We start from the raw sequence: 21,972 nt of genomic DNA on the forward strand, positions 1-21,972 counted from the left end.
ATTCGTCCATGTATCCTTCCACCAGAGCTCAGTGAACACAAGTAGTACGTTTGTTGATCAGATTTTAATTAATTCCAAGCAGACTTTATTTAATTGGATCGGATTATGTGAAGAGAAGGTCAAAGAGTAACTGAAGTGGATCAACATACAAGGAATTCTAAAAACTGCTTTTAAGTGAAAACAATATAATTCACTGTTTATGGATGAATCATTGGGGGATATAAACCGAAACGTGCACATTTGTTCATGTACACAGAAAACAGCAGAACCAACAAAGAAAAGATGAACGTAACATTTTAAAGCTACTTCACATCCCAAAGGAGAAAGGCTGAAACAGTTATCCACAACCAGAGAGATCTGCTCAGATTGGGCCCTGCATTGGAGACAGCAGCTGGGGTCACAGGGGCCACTGTGCTGGTGCTGCTGGTGCTACTGGTGCTGGTGCTGGTGCTGGTGCTGGTGCTGCTACTGGTGCTGGTGCTGCTGGTGCTGCTGGTGCTGGTGCTGCTGCTGGTGCTGGTGCTGGCCGATCCCACACACCTCCCCACATTTCCTGCTCGGTCTACTGCAGCCAGCTCTACACTGTCTGAACAGCAAGAAGCGCTGTAGGTGGCCACGGTTATGTTTTCCCCTCCTGCTCCGACCGCGCTGCTGATATTCAGGGTGCCATTTCCCTTTTGGACGGTGACTGTTCTAATGCCCGTCCCATTGATGCCATCGGTGAAATTAGCGATGAACTCCCAGTGAGCCGACGCACAGTATGTCAAAGATGAGTTACAGCTCGTTGATAAGCTGACTACCTGACACACAGGGCGGGTGACATCAGTTGCCTGGATACAGAAAAACACCATGAAAGGGGAAAAAAGACAAAAACAGACAGCTTAATCACAAGAAACAATGAAAACATTGAGGAAATTGTGGTTTCGAGGCAGGTTAGGTAGGAAAAGTCCTAAATCAAACAGAAGAATGCTGTGGGAGCCAAGACTCGCATCTAGAGACGACTGTTATTAGCTCACACCTGCAGAGACACAAACCATTGTTGCTCGCTGACGTCTGCTATTGAAGGGAGAGGTTAAAAGCAGACAAGAAGTTTCACCATAACCAGTCTAGATATATATTTTTGTATTTAAAATAACATAATACCTTGGCAGCTACTAAAAACCGGAGCACAGCGTAGTTGATGTCTGTGCCGGCAGCGTCTTGGACTTCAATGGTGAGAGTCACATCTGTTCCAGATGAGGCCCCGGCTGGTACCGTCATGTTCACAGTGCCGTTTGCTGTGCCCCCACTGCCCGCTGCTACGTTGATGGAACTGGGCGACAGTAAAGTGTAGCTGCGGTCATTGGTAGCCTTCACGGTGAGTGTCTCCACAGCAGAGCTGCCGGTTCCGGTGGAGGTCATGGTGACTGTGAACTGGACTGAAACGCTCGCTCCTGGTTCCATGCTAGTGGTGTCCGCTTGGGCCTGAAAAAGACAAGAAAGTTGAGTGGAACCAAGCTCAGACATGTTTTTTTTACCATGTGTTTGAGAGGTCTGTGCATCTGGGCCGTGTGATGATGATGAGAATTAATAAAGGAGGATATTTCAAATTTTGCTAACATTACACAGCGAGCTAAGATAGTAGCTTTGGGATGCATTTGCAGTACTCATTTACAAAAAAAGGTCCTAATGAAGATTTGGAAATAGAGCCCGATTTGAGAAAAGGTGCCGACATGATAAGTGAACAGTTCGGTCCAGCAGGAAAACTGAGCTCACAGTCAGAGTGATGCCAGAGGTCTTGATCTGTGTGGAGGCCTGTCTCTGGAAGATGGCTGGCGTTGACCTAGAAGTGGAGCTGTTGTCCTCGCCCCTCAGGTGGACCACATATTCTCCAGAGGGAACATCAGTGAATGTCACCAGGAAGGTGCCACTGTCCAGTGGCTGGAGAGCACAGGCAGAAATTGGAGTGACATTTATTTATTTATTACATCGAACCATCACATGTCAACCATAAGGTCTTCATCAGAAGAGGAAAACATCAACCTATGCCAGCTTGGGAATTGATAAACAGGACATTGAGAGGCAAGGATTTTGTTTTTATGGCTTGAGACGTGCCTGCAGTGTCCCATTGACGTCCGTTTGACTTGAACTGTCAACCAGAGTGACCTCTGTGACCTTTACTTTGTCGCTTTCTGTGACAGTGACCAGAAGACTCATATTACCGCCTGAGATTGATGACAAAAGAGAAGAAAAAACAAAACATAGTTACATGTTGAGTCCATAAACTGTTCAAACAATGTAGTGTAGAGTTGGTGTGTATATTTGATATGAGAGTCTGACCTGAGAGAGGACGTCCATCCTTTAAACTGAGATCTCCATGGGGGCCTTCACGAGCATCCACAAGATAAAAAATAAAGTTCACAGAACTTTGACCTAGCAACACACACAAAAATCTGAGTTATGTCAGCATTCAAATCAAGATGGCGATTGCATCAGTGCTATTTTGGTGCTCGGGACGCCCAGCTGCCCTCAACAATACAATACAGCACTTCTCCATATCAGACCCCCCCCCCCCCCCCCTCCCCGGAACTCACAACCCAAAATATGACCTAAATGTATGATTTTAAAGTCTGGTTCCAGGCGCTAGCATTCTCTCCCTGTTCCAATTAAATGTGTTATTATTGCTAATGATGTTATTTCATTTTCGTTTTAGTTTCACTTTAAATGGCAGCAGCAATGGTTGCACTGGTCCAACCAGTCTGGTCTGTCAACCACAAAAATGGCAGAAGTAGAGCAATGACTCCCGCAGCAAACATTCAAAACTCAACACCTTCACCTGGACGTGAGAAGAGCTGAACGAAAACAAAGCTCCAGACGCGCGCTGCCACTGACCTGTGACCTTGACAGAATAGCTGTTAAACGAATCCACCTGGATCTTCCAGGATCCTGTCCGACCACCGGGATGGATCCTTAACCGATGCAGATTTCCAGCTGCGCTGATGGAGGCCAGCGGACCGCTGGACTGACCGGAGCTCTGGGTCACTCCTGCGAACCAGACGGGAACATGTGATCAACGCTGACATGTTGAGAAAGTGACCTTGGGCGACGGGAGACGCCACCTGAGGGGTCAGTCAGGTTAAAGGTGAGGGGCGGGAATCCTGTGATGTAGATGGTCACGTTGATTAAAGAGCTGTCGACGGTGAAAGTAAACTGGTCGGGCCTCCCGGGGTTCCGTACGACCTGAAAAACTGTCACCTGGAAGACAGAAACGCAATTGTTATCAACCTGCTGCATCCAATAGGATGGTGTTCCGCCCCGGTCTGCTTCACGTGCACGCACCACAGCCCCGGCCGAGGAATCTTCTATTATTCCTGTTGCCAGAGGGAGGTCCGACTTGGAGACCTGAACAGCCTGTCCCCCAGAGGCTTGAGCTAGGTCGTAGTACAGCCGCACGTCTGACAGTCTCATTGTGGGTGAATTTTCACCCTGAGGGCTTCTGGAGACCCTTCGAAGGACATCTGTTATCATGAAATTCACCTATAATGTAAAGATAAGAAAGGCCGCTTGAGAATAAGCTTTAGTGAGGACTGAGCAGTTACTAAGAACCACCCTGTGGATCCCAGTGAGATTGAACATGAGCTGTCGTACCACAGACTTGGAGCTCTCGATCAGAGCCGTCACGGTGCTTTTCAGGTAAGCATCTTTAGCTGGAGCATCCGTAAAAACAAAGATCTCAGAGGAGGGCGGAGCTGCTGTCAGAGCCAGCTGTCAGTCCCAGATGTGACCAGAAAAGAAAAAAAACATGCCCATCATAAAGTTTCTACACCACAAATATCTGTGTTCATAAAAAATAAAATCCAGAGATTTTTATTTTCAGGCCATAATACCAAATAAGTCGGACCTTTTAAGATGTGCTGTTGGCTGCCTGAACCATGAATATCGAGCTAATGAGCCATCTATAAAGTATCTAATTTAACGATATGGAGATGCTTTTGAAGGTTTTATTTTCATATTATTGAAATGAGTTGCAGTGTGGCGTTATTATACCAGTGTGGTTGCAATTATGTTAATAAGTAAATTAAAGTCATCATCCTCGAGATGTATTTGTCCTTTAAATTGTTATTTGGGACATTTGTAAAAGGCATGTGCTCAGGTATGTCTTAAAATGTTGTTTTAGACAGACAGACAGACAGACAGACAGACAGGCAGGCAGGCAGGCAGGCAGGCAGACAGACAGACAGACAGACAGGCAGGCAGGCAGGCAGGCAGGCAGGCAGACAGACAGACAGACAGACAGACAGACAGACTGACTGACTGACTGACTGACTGACTGACTGACTGACTGACTGACTGACTGACTGACTGACTGACTCACCTGCAGTCCAGACAAGCTCAACTCTGGAGCGTCTCCACCACCTGTTGCAGTCAGTTTTTTGATGCTCTCTTTGAAGACATCAGCATTTGTTGTCCTTATCAAGGGTCCAAAATCTGTCAAAGTAAATGACAAAAAATGTGTATAATAATAACACTTTAATGAGCTGCCATTTCATGTGACGTTCACAGACGTGCTGATGGAGGTCAACAGTCACGATCTGCAGCACCTGGGTCGTTGAAGGGTACCAGGATGTAGGCAGAAGGCTCCTGCTCGGTTCCTTGCTTGCGATCAATAATGTCTAAAGACACTCGTTTAGCTTCGGCGATGTCATCGCTCATGCTGCCTGTGGTGTCGATGACAAAACAGAGCGCAGAAGCCTGGGAGAGACCCATCAACCTGCAAGAGAGGACAGAGGATGGTGACGTTAGATCATCTGGCACTGGCCCACGAGGAGAATGGACCCGGGACACGTTCTGTTGTGTAGCTTCTTACTGCAGGAATCTCCTGTCTCCCACAGCGACTCTGAGCTCCTCCAGCAGGTCCATCGTAGCGAGAACAGCCAAATCGGCCGCCTTGGGGTGGAGCGAGCCGTGGCTGGATTTAACTGTGTCCTTATTGATGCCCCCCACAGGGTCAGTTCTGCTTGTCCTGTCGAAGAACCCACCATGGCTGCATTTGCCTTACAGCCAGTGGGGAGATTTGTGTTTGGCGCACTGTCACAAAGTCACGCTTTGTTCAAAAGATGCAGCAGATGTCTTTAAATTACCTGGAGGCTTTTTTGAGGAGAAGAGACTGAAGTACCCTGAAGTCAGCAGTCCTTGCTCCAGCAGCTCAGGCAGGACATTGTCCTCACAGTTGTCCCCTTTGCAGTTTCTACAGGTTGGAGTATTTATGTCTGCAGTGAAGGCAACACAGGGAGTATCAGCATGCACCATCAGATAAATGTGCTGCCACATCCTCATTCAGGTAAAACAACGGCTCGCGGCACATCTGACCTGCCAGCGTGTCGAGAGTCTGCTCGGAATTGATCAGAGCACCGTAAGGAATGTTGTTCCCCAACTCCACCCAGTTGCTGTGGCTGTAGAAGTCCTTAAAACAAAGAACAGCAACTACTTTCATTACTATTTGTTTCTTTTGACAGTGCATATTCTCCAACACACACACTTTTATGGCTATCTCCCCAACCCCCTACCCTACCCCTCCACTTAACCTTAACCTAAACTTTAAAAAAACAAAACAAAAAAACTTAACCCACACTAAAATGGCCTCACTTTAATGTTCAAACTTGAACACAGGAGCCCGAAACGTGAAATCTCACCTGCAGGGTGTGAAATATTGCCCCAAGAATCAATCTTCCAGCAACGAAGTTCTCCAGCTGCACGCTCTCGTCTACTGACTTCATACCTCAAGAAAAGGAAAGTCCGCATGAACAGGAAGCAGTCGGGCGGTTTTCGTTAAAAACCAGCTATGATACCGACCTGCTGTGATGATATCCCGTCCTGCCTGAAATGTCTCATCATCAAAATGATGCCTGGCACTCAACACAAAAACATAGTCCACTTCTGCGTTTCTTAAGTATACATCTGCGATGGAGAGGTGGAAGCCGACGGTAGAGAGGAAAGAAGAGGAGGCACCTGCATAGCAGGCCCTCTCCACATCTCCAGCCGACAGGCTGTCGTCAATCTGAAGACAATCGAAGACACAAACACAGGTGTCCCTGCCATTAAAGTTCCAGTATGGATTCCACACCAGAATATTTCCAGTCCAGAGGTCCTAAACTGATGATATTCATCTAAGGAATTTAAAATGACTGGCCACCTTTGAATGGCGGGACAACCCATCAATAAACAAAAACCCACTCGTGTCCAACTCACAGTCAGAGTGAAGTCCCGTCCTGCTGATGCAGCGATGTCTCGGCATACTTCGGCAGTCTTCCTGAGGATGGCCCTCTGGGTGATCACACGGTGAGAGATGGATCCAGGTGAGAGGAGGGGTATGAAGCCGTGAAGGAAGCCCGGCAGGAGGACAAACATCAACACCAGCAGCATATCTGCACCTGTGGCGGACTTGCGGTCCTCACTGCGACACAACAGGAAACAAAGTGAAGAGGAGATGACTGGACGTTAACCAAGTGGAAAATAAACCTCAGGGGAGAGGGACAAAGAGGTAGAAGGAAGTAAAGATGTGACTCAGTTTAATTTTTTTTACAGCAATGGGTTGAAAGTGAAAGTGGCTGACGTTACTTTCAACTTTTTAATCCAACAATTAACAGTTTCCTCAACAAAACAACCTTGTGATTGGATTAGATATCATCTCTCTGTGTGTGGCGCTTTCTATTTTAGTTGCCATGGAGACTGTGGACTGGATTTAGACAGCAGTTTGCTGTCTCAACGCATCCACTCACTCAGAACTTTTGAAAGTTGAATTTTCTTTCCTTTTTTTTAATTGACCACCTTGAAAAGTAAATATAAAAAACTTGAAATCTCTCTCACCTGTGTGCGTTGTTGTGCGCCTCGCTCCAGTTTTGCTCACACAGGTAGACGCTGATGTGTTTCTGCTGACAATACACAGGTAGCCTTATTTTTTCTCTTGCAGTCACGATTCGCTGTGCTGGAAAAGAATCCAGCATATCTGGCCCTCTGTCTCTCTTTCTCAAGAAACACTCTTCATGGCAGAACCCAAAGTATTTAAATATGTAACCGAGTAGTTCGTTGGTGAATAAGCAAGTTAATATCGCTGGATCTTGTTTGTATTTTCTTATATTGTGTTGAAATAAATGATTTCTTGAAATAAGAAACAAGTTGAAATAAGTCTGCATCTCAACATAGAGTCCAGCTATTGAGCTGCGTCATGAAATTACAGAAGAATGTGTTTAAGATTAAATTGTAAAGATACATTCCTCAGTTATCAACATACAGTAAGGACATGCACACACACACACACGTGCGTGCGCACAGTTACAGAGCAAAGGTGAACTTGATGATCACTGGAGTGTGAAGTCCATGAAGTTGTCTTTCCTTTCCTTTCCTTTCCTTTCCTTTCCTTTCCTTTCCTTTCCTTTCCTTTCCTTTCCTTTCGTGATCCTCGGGATGCTGTGTGTGTGTGTGTGTGTGTGTGTGTGTGTGTACTGGGACATACATTTTCTGGGGTCAGCACCCCATCAGGAAGAGAAAACGCTTATTATAATGTTTTCCACCACAATTTCGAGCAGCGTAATAAAATCATCCTGTAGTTCTTAAACTAAAACAAATCCACATGACATGAATGTTTTTGTTTTGTTTTTTTAAAAAAAAAGAAATGTTTTCTCTCAAAAACCTGCATTGGCTTGATTGCAGACTAATTGTGTGAGCAAATGGTGCGTTCGTGTGCAGGTGTGTGTGTGTGTGCGTGCGCGCGTGCGTGTGTGTGTCTCCCTGCCAGGGTCCGAGGTTTCCTGTGTGTCCAGATCCCTGCTTTTGTTCTCTCCCCCACCTGTCGCTCTTATTACACTCACCTGGGCAGGAGACTGGAGGAAGCACCTGAACCAGCTGCAGCCAATCACCAATCAGCTCTCCTTAAAAGGCCGGCTCTGGCTTCCCTCCAGTTCCAGATGTTTCCACATGTTATATCTGTGCCAGCATCAGTTGTCTCATGACAGTGGTAGTGTTCATCTCCTGCGGTTTCTCTTTTTTTTGGGGGGGGGGGGGGGGGTTTAATCAACTCATGTTTCCGACTTTTGAAGAGAATTGTGTTTGCTTTTTGATATGTTTCTGTTTTCTGTTACAGTTAGTTTAGAAGTTAAGAATAATATAGGTAATCATTAGCAAGAGTAAAAACAATAAGTAGTCAGTTGACCCTCCCTTGACATAACTGTTGTTTGGATAATTGTAATCAGGGGAGACAGTCAGGCTGAAAGTGTTAAACAAACATCGTAAAACTGGACAGCATAGTTTAGTGGTGTTGATTTATCTGCAGGAAGAATGTGAACTTTGATCTGGCTATGTGTGAAACAGTTAAAAACAATGGAGAACAAGGACGATGCCAGCATCAAATGGAACTGGAAGAAGAAGACGAGGTCATCCAATCAGAATACAACATAGGACTGGATTAGCATCAGTAATTTGCCTATGTGTTTCCATAAAAGACTGGGTCAAGACAATTAACTTTGTTATTGTAGGGTTTTGAACTGGCCCGGAGCTCCGTGATATTTGTATCTTGAATCGCTTCTATTTGCTAAATACATTTTACAGAGAGAAATTGTCGTTTTTCTTCTTGAAGTCTTCATTCGAAGAACACGCGGATCAGCAGTGACACATTTTAGCGTATAGCGATCCAACAATTTACCGTATGTTTTTTCTCAACGAAGCAAATCATGCTACGCACATCCTGCGTAAATTAAATGTCTTTGGCATCAGAACACCAAACTGGCCCGCGAAGCCTTCCATTATAAAGCCCATCTCAAGATTTTAAGCTCTCATTTTTTTAACACCTTAAAAATCACAGAAGGTAAGAAAAGGAACACAATCACCATAAAGGTGATGCCAAACATCACCCAGGACTCATTGACTATAATTGGATGGAGCGACTCACTCGCCCTGTCATAAACACAGTTGAGGTTGCTCTCCAGTTTGTGGGTGAACTCGCCCCTCCGGGGATCCGAGGAGACGTGGGTGACTTTGAAAACCTCGTAAGGGGGAATCAACACCTGGCCGTCCTCTTCCAATGCTGAGTAGTGACTTATATCAACGCCGAAACACGTGTGGACCTGGAAACACGTGTTTCCCCTCCGACGACACCCATCAGAGCCGAGGACAAACGTGCCGAAGCGCAGCAGTTTTCCGGACGTGTTCAGATTCAAGGAGGGGTCTGAAGGGTAACTTGTCGTGTGGCACAACCTCTGACTGTGTTTCAGAATCTGAATGGCTTCGCTTAGATAAGCGAAAAGGGGTTGAGATTCAGAGGTGAGTTGTTTTTCAGGACCCTCCGCAGCCGTAAGGACGGTCCCCCCCGGCCGCCTCACAGCTTGTGTGTACATGTATATGGCGACTGAATGCTGTTTCTGCATGTAACGGTGCTCAGGAGTTGTAGCTTTTTGCTCTGCATTGCTCCAGGCTTGGCTGAAGTTCATGCTGGCGTTCCATATCCTCGACCGGTCTGCTGTGACTATGACCTTGGACGTACAGGCATCGGGATTCAGATCCAGGTCTGGATCCTGATCATCCTGCATCAGGAACGTCTGTTATAGCATTTGGCCGTTCGTGATACTTCAAGTTACACTTATACAACCTAATTCCGTGAAGAGAATACCTGTCCAAGGAGATAGTGCCAGCTGCTATGTAAAACAGCAAAGATCAGCAGTGCACTTAAAAAGACAATTGCAGTAATGGCGCATGTAGACAAAGATCTCCTCTGGCATGTTTCCCTGTCGCTGGCAGGCATAATGAATCTGGAACACAGTAAAAATGATGCGTCATCCACTACAGAACTCTGTGATGTCTGTTATTTGCACTCATAGAAACAGTAAATCATACCTGGAGGCAGCAGACAGAACGCAGAATGGGGATTATACCGTCTTGATGTCTGCGTTAGAAAGCGTGGAACACGGCGTTGAAGCAACTGGAGACGGGAAAGAGGCCGGTTAACGCCAGTGTACACAGCATTAAAGTAATCAAGCCAGCAGCTTGTGAAAACATCAAATGTCCTGGTTTGAGACACTAGGATGGAGCAGCAACAGTGTTTATGTCACTCTTTTACCCCCCGACACACACGTAAACACACTCACACACAAAGTCACTCTCTTTAAATCATTACTAAATATGTTAGTTGCAGCTCACCACACTGTCGGTGCGGCCATGGCAATGGTTTGTTGTAGCAAAATGGGTTTGCTGCGCTCTTCCCTTGCTATAAGTGCTTTTAAATTACGTAGCATTATTTAATACGGGTGTGTGCTACCAAACTGGAACGACCAGTGTTGCCGCATGGAGAATCTCCCGCCCGCTGTGACTGACAAAACCAGCGCTGTTTTTTTTTAAACAGCGCTGTACGTTTCTTTGGGGAGATGCTAATTTCCCTAATGGACACCCCCTAAAGGGATCAATAAAGTACCCTGGTTCTGATTCTGATTCTGATCATGACGCTGCTGAGGAAACTCAGAATAAGTGATACGCTGCACAGGAAAGCTAAAGTGATCAGGATGTACTGATGTGATGTTGGTAGAGGACAAGTACCGTAAATGTGGGGTGAATTAGGCTTTATTGTTCAGTTCTTCTTCCTCTTGTTGTCTCAGCCAGTCAGGTCAGAGTTTGACCGGCAACTAGAGTCGAAATGACAGAAACAGGATTGTACAGAGCCAAAGCTGTGTTTTCCTTTTCAAACCCGCATTTGTTTCTTTCAGGCACATCCAGTTTGGCAATTGGAAAAGTTTAGCGACCCTTTGTGTGTTGCTGCTGATGGCTTTTCTATTATTTAATGACCCGTTCCTCCTGCTCTGGTGGCCTCAGGAACCTGCGCAAGTAAGAGAACACATTTGACCCTTTCTATAATCACCGTAGTGGCATTTGCCTGTAAATATATACTGGAACAAACGATGAAGCTGCATTACACTTCAATCTGAATATGCAACACTCGTGAATGTAATTGCTGACTGCTGTTCCTGCCTGCGGCTGCTGCAGGGATCAGAAACCGGTGGGTTGCCCCCGCCCGCGAGACGTTACCCGCTGACAACAACAATGGTGCTGATCTGCAGCCGCTACCACCGACCTGTTTGTCGACTGGCTCGTCAGCAGATGGTGTCCTTTTCAAATGGAAACAGAAACCTGAGTAAAAATGCCTGGACACGCTTATTTGTGTTCTGTTAAATGACTTACAAGTAAAGTAAATACACATTGGCTGGTCGGCTGAGTCGCCTCATAGCCAGAAGGGTCTAGGTTCAATCCCAGATCCGTGTGGGTTTCCTCCCAAAGTCCAAAGATAAGGACATCAGATTGATTGGAGACACCCCCAGGGTTGAGTGTATGTGTGAACGGTGCCCTGTAGTGACCTGTCCAGGATCCGGAGGATTCCTGCCTCTGACCTGGTGATGATTGACATGGAGTCTAGAGCCCCCCTGTGGCCAAGATTAGAAAAAAGGAAAACATATTCACCATTAACTACCTGCTTATTAACACGTGTATAAGCAGCATATTGATGCTTCATGATTTATTACCAAGCAGTTGTGACCTTATTCTGTAAGATAGTTAATGGCGAATACATGGTGTTACTGTAATGATGGATTGATGGATCTTTACTGTTCCCTTTCCTTTAAAGGCTGAAAAATAAATTGTGTTTTCCATTAAACCGCCAAAATGTTGCATCAGAATTAGGGAGCACAGCCTTATGAGTCTACACCAAGCTTCCACAATTCTAGTTCAGGCTTCCATTTAAGGTCACGATAGAGGCTCTGTTATTTGCATAGCGAGTTCAGAGTTGACCATCAGACGACGTCCGCTATAAACGGGAACATTTCGTTTCCGCCGACGTCTCATGTCATCGGTGTAAACCACAAGTATTTTGCTTGAAAAACTGAAGTTACAGTTGCTTTGCTCTACTTCTTACAGATCAACACATGTCTCTTAAGTTACTGGTGATGATGTTACATTGTCTTCAAATGAAAAAACTTGATTTGTCCTCAACAATAGAAAAAATAAAACCAAATTATGAAGAACTTAAAAAAAACCAACCTGAGACAAGGTTGCATATCATAGAAGGTTACAGTAGTACAGTTGTCGTAGTGGTGGTACAAGTAGACACATGAATATTTGCTCATACATCTCTGTCTGACTTGACTCTGCAGTAAATTACCCAGTTGGGCTCGAGCAGTGGTTCCTAAAATCTTCTACGTGACAGAGAAGGCGTGGAACTACTACCCCACACCATCACAGGTAGGCAGAGAGTCACCTTGTAAATTTGCTTTAGGAAAAGCCTAAACTGGAAGGGAAGAGGGAGTCTCCTCAACTGCTACTGTCTCGTGTTTTGGACCATTTCTATCCTCTGCTATTCGATTCTCTACTCTGGAATTGGACGTGTGCAGTTTTTCTGATTTATAGTCGTGGCAGTTTGAAACCTCTGTGTAAACTAACTGCGGTTCTCTCGTGTTCCATTTGTATTGTTTGCGGACGTCTCTTGAACCCCTGCGATGATCTGCAGAATATACAGTAAGTGACATCTCTCCTCAACCTTTTCACAGTTTGACGTCACCGACCAATTGAAGGTTTCATATAATTACATATTTGTTGCAAACTTTATGTTTCGGATTGAGAAATAGGGAGTTTCCACTGTTAGTGTTTTATTTTTTCAGTCAGCGATGGATGAGATTTGATGTATTCAGTGCATTTGATTCATTATTCTGAAATATTTCATCCGCAGTGCTCATTACTGCCCAAGTTTTCCATCCACATAGAGACAAAATACGAGGACAACAAAGGCATCAATGACAATGTGAGTGTACTGTGCTAGAAGAGAGATCAGGTCCGCTCCCTGTTCTCAATCCTCAATCAAACGGCTGCTTTTTCTTCATTTCCACCTGATTCTGCATCGTTCTGTGTGAATTAGACATGAGCACGGCAGATCATTTTGATCATGTCGTTATGACCACGATTCTGAAGCCCAAAGCTCTGAGTCAGCTGGGTATGAAACACGGCGCCGAGCCAAACAGAACTCCTCAGGCCCGCAGTGTAAGCAGTCTACGCAGCAACAAATGTGTTTTTATATAGAGAAAAATACTGGTAGGTGAAAGGATTGTGCAGTTTCCTCTCTTTACTACTACCTTCTCGTGCTGCTCTCTTTCTTTGCCTGGTTCCCCTGCATCTCTCTCTCTCTTCCTCCTCGCTCTTCCCATCCCACAGCATCACTTCTGCTGCCACCCACAATAAGACAGGAGGGAAAAGAATCAGGAAGTGGACCAGTTTATACAAAAAAGAAACTACTTCGACTGTTTTTTTTACACACGTTTAAGTGTTTTCGAGGCCGTTCTGCGACATCAGAGGAAATGTGAGATATTAGCACCACCTACTGGTTCAGTATGGAAACGCACCACTCGCGTATTTGGTCGGCAGACAGTATCCCCATTTGTGTTTAAAAAAAGTGTCTTTCTCACATTCTTAATAAGGCTTCGGTAAGAAACACTTTTTTCTCCACTGATTATGTTTTCTTTTGCAACTCGCTTCGTTTTTGCCACCGTTGCCCCTTTTTTTTGACAGCGTCGTTTGTTTGTCTGAGATTACGAAGCCCTTTAAGCCCTTTAAAGTGAGGTCACAGAGATGGTCGGAGAGATTTTGCCATAATATACAATTATGTTGTTACGACGGCGTCGAGTTTCACACAGGTTTTGCTAAATCGTCTTCAAATCAAAGTGCTGTAGCTTTTAATCTGGAACTGTAGCTTTCGTCTTTGCCTTTGGAGACTCCGGTGGTGTTGGAACAGTTGTTGGCCCTCTATAGTTGACATAATAACCCTTTATCAGGAAAACAGAGATGCAGGGGTGTGGTGGATCTATAGTGGGCTTAAAAAACATGCAAAATAAGTGGTGTGACATAAACTTCTACTCTGTTTAAAAGAGTAACATTGTAGTAATTGTAAATACTTCAGCTGATGAATAGGTGGTTTTTTTTCCTGATGTTGTGTTTTAGAGTCAGGTGGATCTTCTCTGGTGTTTTGTTTCAGATCGCAGACGTGTTGAAGTCTAATGGTAAAGTCATCTTTCGACGGGAGCGAACGCAGCTAAATTCGCTCTTCTCGAAGATTCCTCATCATGGCAATGCACTTTTGACCCTCCGGTCGCCGCGGTGACCGCGCAGGAGAGAAAATATTTGTACAGAAGTTCAAAATCAACATGACAATGTGGATTCTTAGTGGTTGTTTTTGATGTTTTCTTGCGAAGCTCTTCAGTGGCTCTTTAGTTGTCTTTTGAGTTATTAAGTAGTAATTATCTCTATTTTTGTGGTTTCTGTATGGTTTAAGGATCTAAATCATTGTTTGGTTGGAGAAACGGACCAAGATTTTCACCCCCCCCCCCCCATGACTAAGTTAGGCCAAGCTGTTGTGTTTTCTCCTGATCACCAGGATCCATCTCATGAGCAGAAGCTCACTGAGGGAAGTCCAGATCAGCCCTGCCTGGTTCTTTTAGCCTTAGCCTGTTGCGTCAGAGAGTCCTTGGTCCCGCTGTTCCATATTCCAGGTTATTCTTCACTGTATTTGCTACATTTTTACTGCTTTTACACATTCAGTTGGTTCTTGGTTGTCATGCTTGTTTGACTTTTTCTGATGTAGAGGAATAAAGTTCACTAGTCATCAGAACTGTGTCGTTATTCGTCCATGTATCCATGAAGAGAAGGTCAAAGAGTAACTGAAGTGGATCAACATACAGGGAATTCTAAAAACTGCTTTTAAGTGAAAACAATATAATTCACTGTTTATGGATGAATCATTGGGGGATATAAACCGAAACGTGCACATTTGTTCATGTATAGTGATCCCTCGGAGTTGCGTTCCAAAAATAACACGCGAAAAGTGAAATCCGTGAAGTAGTCAGCTTTATTTTATTTTTTTATTATTTTACAATGCAATACTAAACTATAGAATGAAACCAAAAATCAAAACCTGTTTTAAAGCCCAGAATTTGTTTAAAACAATTTTAATCTAGTAATACAAGGTTGGAAACATTGTCACTCGCGTATTTCCCAGTCCCAGCTGTGCCTCTTCGTCCTGACTCCGCTCCGCTGGAGCGTCTGTTTCTACTGAAGGCGCAGGAGTCTTTCTCCGAGAGAAGGACATTGTTATGGGTAGTTGTTGGCGCTCTCTTTTTCTGAGCAAGAAGATTTTTATAAACTGATATGCCACCTTCGATTATATTTGAGAACTGCAATGAACGACTCGCATAAAAAAAAAAAAAAAAAAAAAATCCGTGAAGCAGCGAAGCCGTGAAAGATGAAACGCGATATAGCGAGGGATCACTGTACACAGAAAACAGCAGAACCAACAAAGAAAAGATGAATGTAACGTTTTAAAGCTACTTCACATACCAAAGGAGAAAGGCTGAAACAGTTATCTACAACCAGAGAGATCTGCTCAGATTGGGCCCTGCATTGGAGACGCAGCTGGGGTCACAGGGGCCACTGTGCTGGTGCTGCTCTGCTTGGCCGATCCCACACACCTCCCCACGTTTCCTGCTCGGTCTACTGCAGCCAGCTCTACACGGTCTGAACAGCAAGAAGCGTTGTAGGTGGCCACGGTTATGTTTTCCCCTCCTGCTCCGACCGCACTGCTGATATTCAGGGTGCCATTTCCCTTTCGGATGGTGACTGTTCTAATGCCCGTCCCGTTGATGCCATCGGTGAAATTAGCGATGAACTCCCAGTGAGCCGACGCACAGTATGTCAAAGATGAGTAACAGCTCGTTGATAAGCTGACTACCTGACACACAGGGCGGGTGACATCAGTTGCCTGGATACAGAAAAACACCACGAAGGGGAAAAAAGACAAAAACAGACAGCTTAATCACGAGAAACAATGAAAACATTGAGGAAATTGTGGTTTTGAGGCAGGTTAGGTAGGAAAAGTCCTAAATCAAACAGAAGAATGCTGTGGGAGCCAAGACTCGCATCTAGAGACGACTGTTATTAGCTCACACCTGCAGAGACACAAACCATTGTTGCTCGCTGACATCTGCTATTGAAGGGAGAGGTTAAAAGCAGACAAGAAGTTTCACCATAACCAGTCTAGATATATATATTTTTATATTTAAAATAACATATAATACCTTGGCAGCTACTACAAACCGGAGCACAGCATAGTTGATGTCTGTGCCGGCAGCGTTTTGGACTTCAATGATGAGAGTCACATCTGTTCCAGATGAGGCCCCGGCTGGTACCGTCATGTTCACAATGCCGTTTGCTGTGCCCCCGCTGCCCGCTGCTACGTTGATGGAACTGGGCGACAGTAAAGTGTAGCTGCGGTCATTGGTAGCCTTCACGGTGAGTGAGGTGGAGGTCGTGGTGACTGTGAACTGGACTGAAACGCTCGCTCCTGGTTCTATGCTAGTGGTGTCCGCTTGGGCCTGAAAAAGACAAGAAAGTTGAGCGGAACCAAGCTCAGACATGTTTTTTTACTATGTGTTGTTGCGGATATGCACGTTTGAGAGATCTGTCCATCTAGGTCGTGTGATGAAGATGAGAATTAATAAATGAGGATATTTCAAATTTTGCTAACATTACACAGCGAGCTAAGATAGTAGCTTTGGGATGCATTTGCAGTACTCATTTACAAAAAAAGGTCCTAATGAAGATTTGGAAATAGAGCCCGATTTGAGAAAAGGTGCCGACATGATAAGTGAACAGTTCGGTCCAGCAGGAAAACTGAGCTCACAGTCAGAGTGATGCCAGAGGTCTTGATCTGTGTGGAGGCCTGTCTCTGGAAGATGGCTGGCGTTGACCTAGAAGTGGAGCTGTTGTCCTCGCCCCTCAGGTGGACCACATATTCTCCAGAGGGAACATCAGTGAATGTCACCAGGAAGGTGCCACTGTCCAGTGGCTGGAGAGCACAGGCAGAAATTGGAGTGACATTTATTTATTTATTACATCGAACCATCACATGTCAACAATATGGTCTTCATCAGAAGAGGAAAACATCAACCTATGCCAGCTTGGGAATTGATAAACAGGACATTGAGAGGCAAGGATTGTTTTTATGGCTTGAGACGTGCCTGCAGTGTCCCATTGACGTCCGTTTCACTTGAACTGTCAACCAGAGTGACCTCTGTGACCTTTACTTTGTCGCTTTCTGTGACAATGACCAGAAGACTCATATTACCGCCTGAGATTGATGACAAAAAAGAAAAAACAAAACATAGTTACATGTTGAGTCCATAAACTGTTCCAACAATGTAGTGTAGAGTTGGTGTGTATATTTGATATGAGAGTCTGACCTGAGAGAGGACGTCCATTCTTTAAACTGAGATCTCCATGGGGGCCTTCACGAGCATCCACAAGATAAAAAATAAAGTTCACAGAACTTTGACCTAGCAACACACACAAAAATCTGAGTTATGTCAGCATTAAAATCTAAAGATGGCGATTGCATCAGTGCTATTTTGGTGCTTGGGACGCCCAGCTTCCCTCAACAATACAATACAGCACTTCTCCATATCAGACCCCCCCCCCCCCCCCCCACTTCCTCCCCGGAACTCACAACCCAAAATATGACCTAAATGTATGGTTTTAAAGTCTGGTTCCAGGCACTAGCATTCTCTCCCTGTTCCAATTAACAGTGTTATTATTGCTAATGATGTCATTTCATTTTCGTTTTAGTTTCACTTTAAATGGCAGCAGCAATGGTTGCACTGGTCCAACCAGTCTGGTCTGTCAACCACAAAAATGGCAGAAGTAGAGCAATGACTCCCGCAGCAAACATTCAAAACTCAACACCTTCACCTGGACGTGAGAAGAGCTGAACGAAAACAAAGCTCCAGACGCGCGCTGCCACTGACCTGTGACCTTGACAGAATAGCTGTTAAACGAATCCACCTGGATCTTCCAGGATCCTGTCTGACCGCCGGGATGGATCCTTAACCGATGCAGATTTCCAGCCGCGCTGATGGAGGCCAGCGGACCGCTGGACTGACCGGAGCTCTGGGTCACTCCTGCGAACCAGACGGGAACATGTGATCAACGCTGACATGTTGGGAAACCTCGGGCGACGGGAGACGCCACCTGAGGGGTCAGTCAGGTTAAAGGTGAGGGGCGGGAATCCTGTGATGTAGATGGTCACGTTGATTAAAGAGCTGTCGACGGTGAAAGTAAACTGGTCGGGCCTCCCGGGGTTCCGTACGACCTGAAAAACTGTCACCTGGAAGACAGAAACGCAATCGTTATCAACCTGCTGCATCCAATAGGATGGTGTTCCGCCCCGGTCTGCTTCACGTGCACGCACCACAGCCCCGGCCGAGGAATCTTCTATTATTCCTGTTGCCAGAGGGAGGTCTGACTTGGAGACCTGAACAACCTGTCCCCCAGAGGCCTGAGCTAGGTCGTAGTACAGCCGCACGTCTGACAGTCTCATTGTGGGCGAATTTTCACCCCGAGGGCTTCTGGAGACCCTTCGAGGGACATCTGTTATCATGAAATTCACCTATAATGTAAAGATAAGAAAGGCCGCTTGAGAATAAGCTTTAGTGAGGACTGAGCAGTTACTAAGAACCACCCTGTGGATCCCAGTGAGATTGAACATGAGCTGTCGTACCACAGACTTGGAGCTCTCGATCAGAGCCGTCACGGTGCTTTTCAGGTAAGCATCTTTAGCTGGAGCATCCGTAAAAACAAAGATCTCAGAGGAGGGCGGAGCTGCTGTCAGAGCCAGCTGTCAGTCCCAGATGTGAACAGAAAAGAAAAAAAGGTGCCTATCATAAAGTTTCTACACCACAAATATCTGTGTTCATAAAAAATAAAATCTAGAGATTTTTATTTTCAGGCCATAATACCAAATAAATCGGACCTTTTAAGATGTGCTGTTGGCTGCCTGAACCATGAATATCGAGCTAATGAGCCATCTATAAAGTATCTAATTTAACGATACTCACTCACCTGCAGTCCAGACAAGCTCATCTCTGGAGCATCTCCACCACCTGTTGCAGTCAGTTTTTTGATGCTCTCTTTGAAGACATCAGCATTTGTTGTCCTTATCAAGGGTCCAAAATCTGTCAAAGTAAATGACAAAAAATGTGTATAATAATAATAATAATAATAATAATAATAATAATAATAATAATAATAATAACACTTTAATGAGCTGCCATGTCATGTGACGTTCACAGATGTGCGGACAGAGGTCAACAGTCACGATCTGCAGCCGTGGCAGCACCTGGGTCGTTGAAGGGTACCAGGATGTAGGCAGAAGGCTCCTGCTCGGTTCCTTGCTTGCGATCAATAATGTCTAAAGACACTCGTTTAGCTTTGGCGATGTCATTGCTCATGCTGCCTGTGGTGTTGAGGACAAAACAGAGCGCAGAAGCCTGGGAGAGACCCATCAACCTGCAAGAGAGGACAGAGGATGGTGACGTTAGATCATCTGGCACTGGCCCACAAGGAGAATGGACCCGGGACACGTTCTGTTGTGTAGCTTCTTACTGCAGGAATCTCCTGTCTCCCACAGCGACTCTGAGCTCCTCCAGCAGGTCCATCGTAGCGAGAACAGCCAAATCGGCCGCCTTGGGGTGGAGCGAGCCGTGGCTGGATTTAACTGTGTCCTTATTGATGCCCCCCACAGGGTCAGTTCTGCTTGTCCTGTCGAGTGACCCACCATGGCTGCATTTGCCTTACAGCCAGTGGGGAGATTTGTGTTTGGCGCACTGTCACACAGTCATGCTTTGTTCAAAAGATGCAGCAGATGTCTTTAAATTACCTGGAGGCTTTTTTGAGGAGGAGAGACTGAAGTACCCCGAAGTCAGCAGTCCTTGCTCCAGCAGCTCAGGCAGGATATTGTCCTCACAGTTGTCCCCGTTGCAGTTTCTACAGGTTGTAGTATTTATGTCTGCAGTGAAGGCAACACAGGGAGTATCAGCATGCACCATCAGATAAATGTGCTGCCACATCCTCGTTCAGGTAACACAACGGCGAGCGGCACATCTGACCTGCCAGCGTGTCGAGAGTCTGCTCGGAATTGATCAGAGCACCGTAAGAAATGTTGTTCCCCAACTCCACCCAGTTGCTGTGGCTGTAGAAGTCCTTAAAACAAAGAACAGCAACTACTTTCATTACTATTTGTTTCTTTTGACAGTGCATATTCTCCAACACACACACTTTTATGGCTACCTCCCTAACCCCCTACCCTACCCCTCCACTTAACCTTAACCTAAACTTTAAAAAAAATAAAAAATAAAACTTAACCCACACTAAAATGGCCTCACTTTAACGTTCAAACCGAAACGTGAAATCTCACCTGCAGGGTGTGAAATATTGCCCCAAGAGTCAATCTTCCAGTAACGAAGTTCTCCAGCTGCACGCTCTCGTCTACTGACTTCATACCTCAAGAAAAGGAAAGTCCGCATGAACAGGAAGCAGTCGGGCGGTTTTCGTTAAAAACCAGCTATGATACCGACCTGCTGTGATGATATCCCGTCCTGCCTGAAACGTCTCATTATCAAAATGATGCCTGGCACTCAACATAAAAACAAGGTCCACTGCTGCGTTGCTTAAGTATACCTCTGCGATGGAGAGGTGGAAGCCGACGGTAGAGCGGAAAGAAGAGGAGGCACCTGCATAGCAGGCCCTCTTCACATCTCCAGCCGACAGTCTGTCGTCAATCTGAAGACAATCGAAGACACAAACACAGGTGTCCCTGCCATCAAAGTTCCAGTATGGATTCCACACCAGAATATTTCCAGTCCAGAGGTCCTAAACTGATGATATTCATCTAAGGAATTTAAAATGACTGGCCACCTTTGAGTGGCGGGACAACCCATCAATAAACAAAAACCCACTTGTGTCCAACTCACAGTCAGAGTGAAGTTCCGTCGTGCTGATGCAGCGATGTCTCGGCATACTTCTGCAGTCTTCCTGAGGATGGCCCTCTGGGTGATCACACGGTGAGAGATGGATCCAGGTGAGAGGAGGGGTTTGAAGCCGTGAAGGAAGCCCGGCAGGAGGACAAACATCAACACCAGCAGCATATCTGCACCTGTGGCGGACTCGCGGTTCTCACTGCGACACAACAGGAAACAAAGTGAAGAGGAGATGACTGGACGTTAACCAAGTGGAAAATAAACCTCAGGGGAGCAAGATGAAGAGATAGAAGGAAGTAAAGATGTGACTCAGTTTAATTTTTTACAGCAATGGGTTGAAAGTGGCTGACGTTACTTTCAACTTTTTAATCCAACAATTAACAGTTTCCTCAACAAAACAACCTTGTGATTGGATTAGATATCATCTCTCTGTGTGTGGCGCTTTCTATTTTAGTTGCCATGGAGACTGTGGACTGGATTTAGACAGCAGTTTGCCGTCTCAACGCATCCACTCACTCAGAACTTTTGAAAGTTGAATTTTCTTTCCTTTTTTTTTTTTTTTTTTTTTATTAAATTGACCACCTTGAAAAGTAAATATAAAAAACTTGAAATCTCTCTCACCTGTGTGCGTTGTTGTGCGCCTCGCACCAGTTTTGCTCACACAGGTAGACGCTGATGTGTTTCTGCTGACAATACACAGGTACCCTTATTTTTTCTCTTGCAGTCACGATTCGCGAGCAAATGGTGCGTTCGTGTGCGTTCGTGTGCGTTCGTGTGCAGGTGTGTGCAGGTGTGTGCAGGTGTGTGCAGGTGTGTGCAGGTGTGTGTCTCCCTGCCAGGGTCCGAGTTTCCTGTGTGTCCAGATCCCTGCTTTTGTTCTCTCCCCCACCTGTCGCTCTTATTACGCTCACCTGGGCAGGAGATTGGAGGAAGCACCTGGACCAGCTGCAGCCAATCACCAATCAGCTCTCCTTAAAAGGCCGGCTCTGGCTTCCCTCCAGTTCCAGATGTTTCCACATGTTATATCTGTGCCAGCATCAGTCGTCTCATGACGGTTGTAGTGTTCATCTCCTGCGGTTTCTCTTTTTTTTGTGTGTTTTTTTTTTTTTAA

General features: G+C 45.5%; 1 protein-coding gene across 1 annotated transcript; it reads right to left on the minus strand.

Moving 5' to 3' along the window:
* Positions 1-49: 49 nt before the first annotated feature.
* LOC105419147 (von Willebrand factor A domain-containing protein 7-like) lies at positions 50-21,759 on the minus strand. The gene is made up of 20 exons (XM_029850647.1): positions 21,483-21,759; positions 20,856-21,060; positions 20,563-20,664; positions 20,460-20,484; positions 20,300-20,385; positions 19,992-20,085; positions 19,763-19,891; positions 19,489-19,675; positions 19,223-19,392; positions 18,946-19,058; positions 18,605-18,721; positions 18,296-18,493; positions 18,076-18,211; positions 17,853-18,005; positions 17,292-17,384; positions 17,070-17,179; positions 16,733-16,897; positions 16,335-16,424; positions 1,144-1,350; positions 50-830 (listed from the first exon to the last, which is right to left on the minus strand). Exons 2-20 carry the CDS (start codon positions 21,027-21,029, stop codon positions 303-305), a joined length of 2,877 nt encoding a protein of 958 aa, XP_029706507.1. The 5' UTR covers positions 21,030-21,060; positions 21,483-21,759; the 3' UTR covers positions 50-302.
* Positions 21,760-21,972: the final 213 nt, after the last annotated feature.

Source organism: Takifugu rubripes, chromosome 17, assembly GCF_901000725.2.
Source record: "Takifugu rubripes chromosome 17, fTakRub1.2, whole genome shotgun sequence".
NCBI classification, from domain to species: Eukaryota; Metazoa; Chordata; class Actinopteri; order Tetraodontiformes; family Tetraodontidae; genus Takifugu; species Takifugu rubripes.

Coding starts and splice junctions, on each gene's coding strand:
- LOC105419147 (XM_029850647.1), bottom strand. CDS start 21,029: ATGCTGCTGGTGTTGATGTTTGTCCTCCTGCCGGGCTTCCTTCACGGC. Junction 1,351..16,334: donor CCACCTCACTCACCGTGAAG/GCTACCAATGAC, acceptor CTCACCGTGAAG/GCTACCAATGACCGCAGCTA. Junction 831..1,143: donor GGTTTTTAGTAGCTGCCAAG/GTATTATGTTAT, acceptor TTCTGTATCCAG/GCAACTGATGTCACCCGCCC.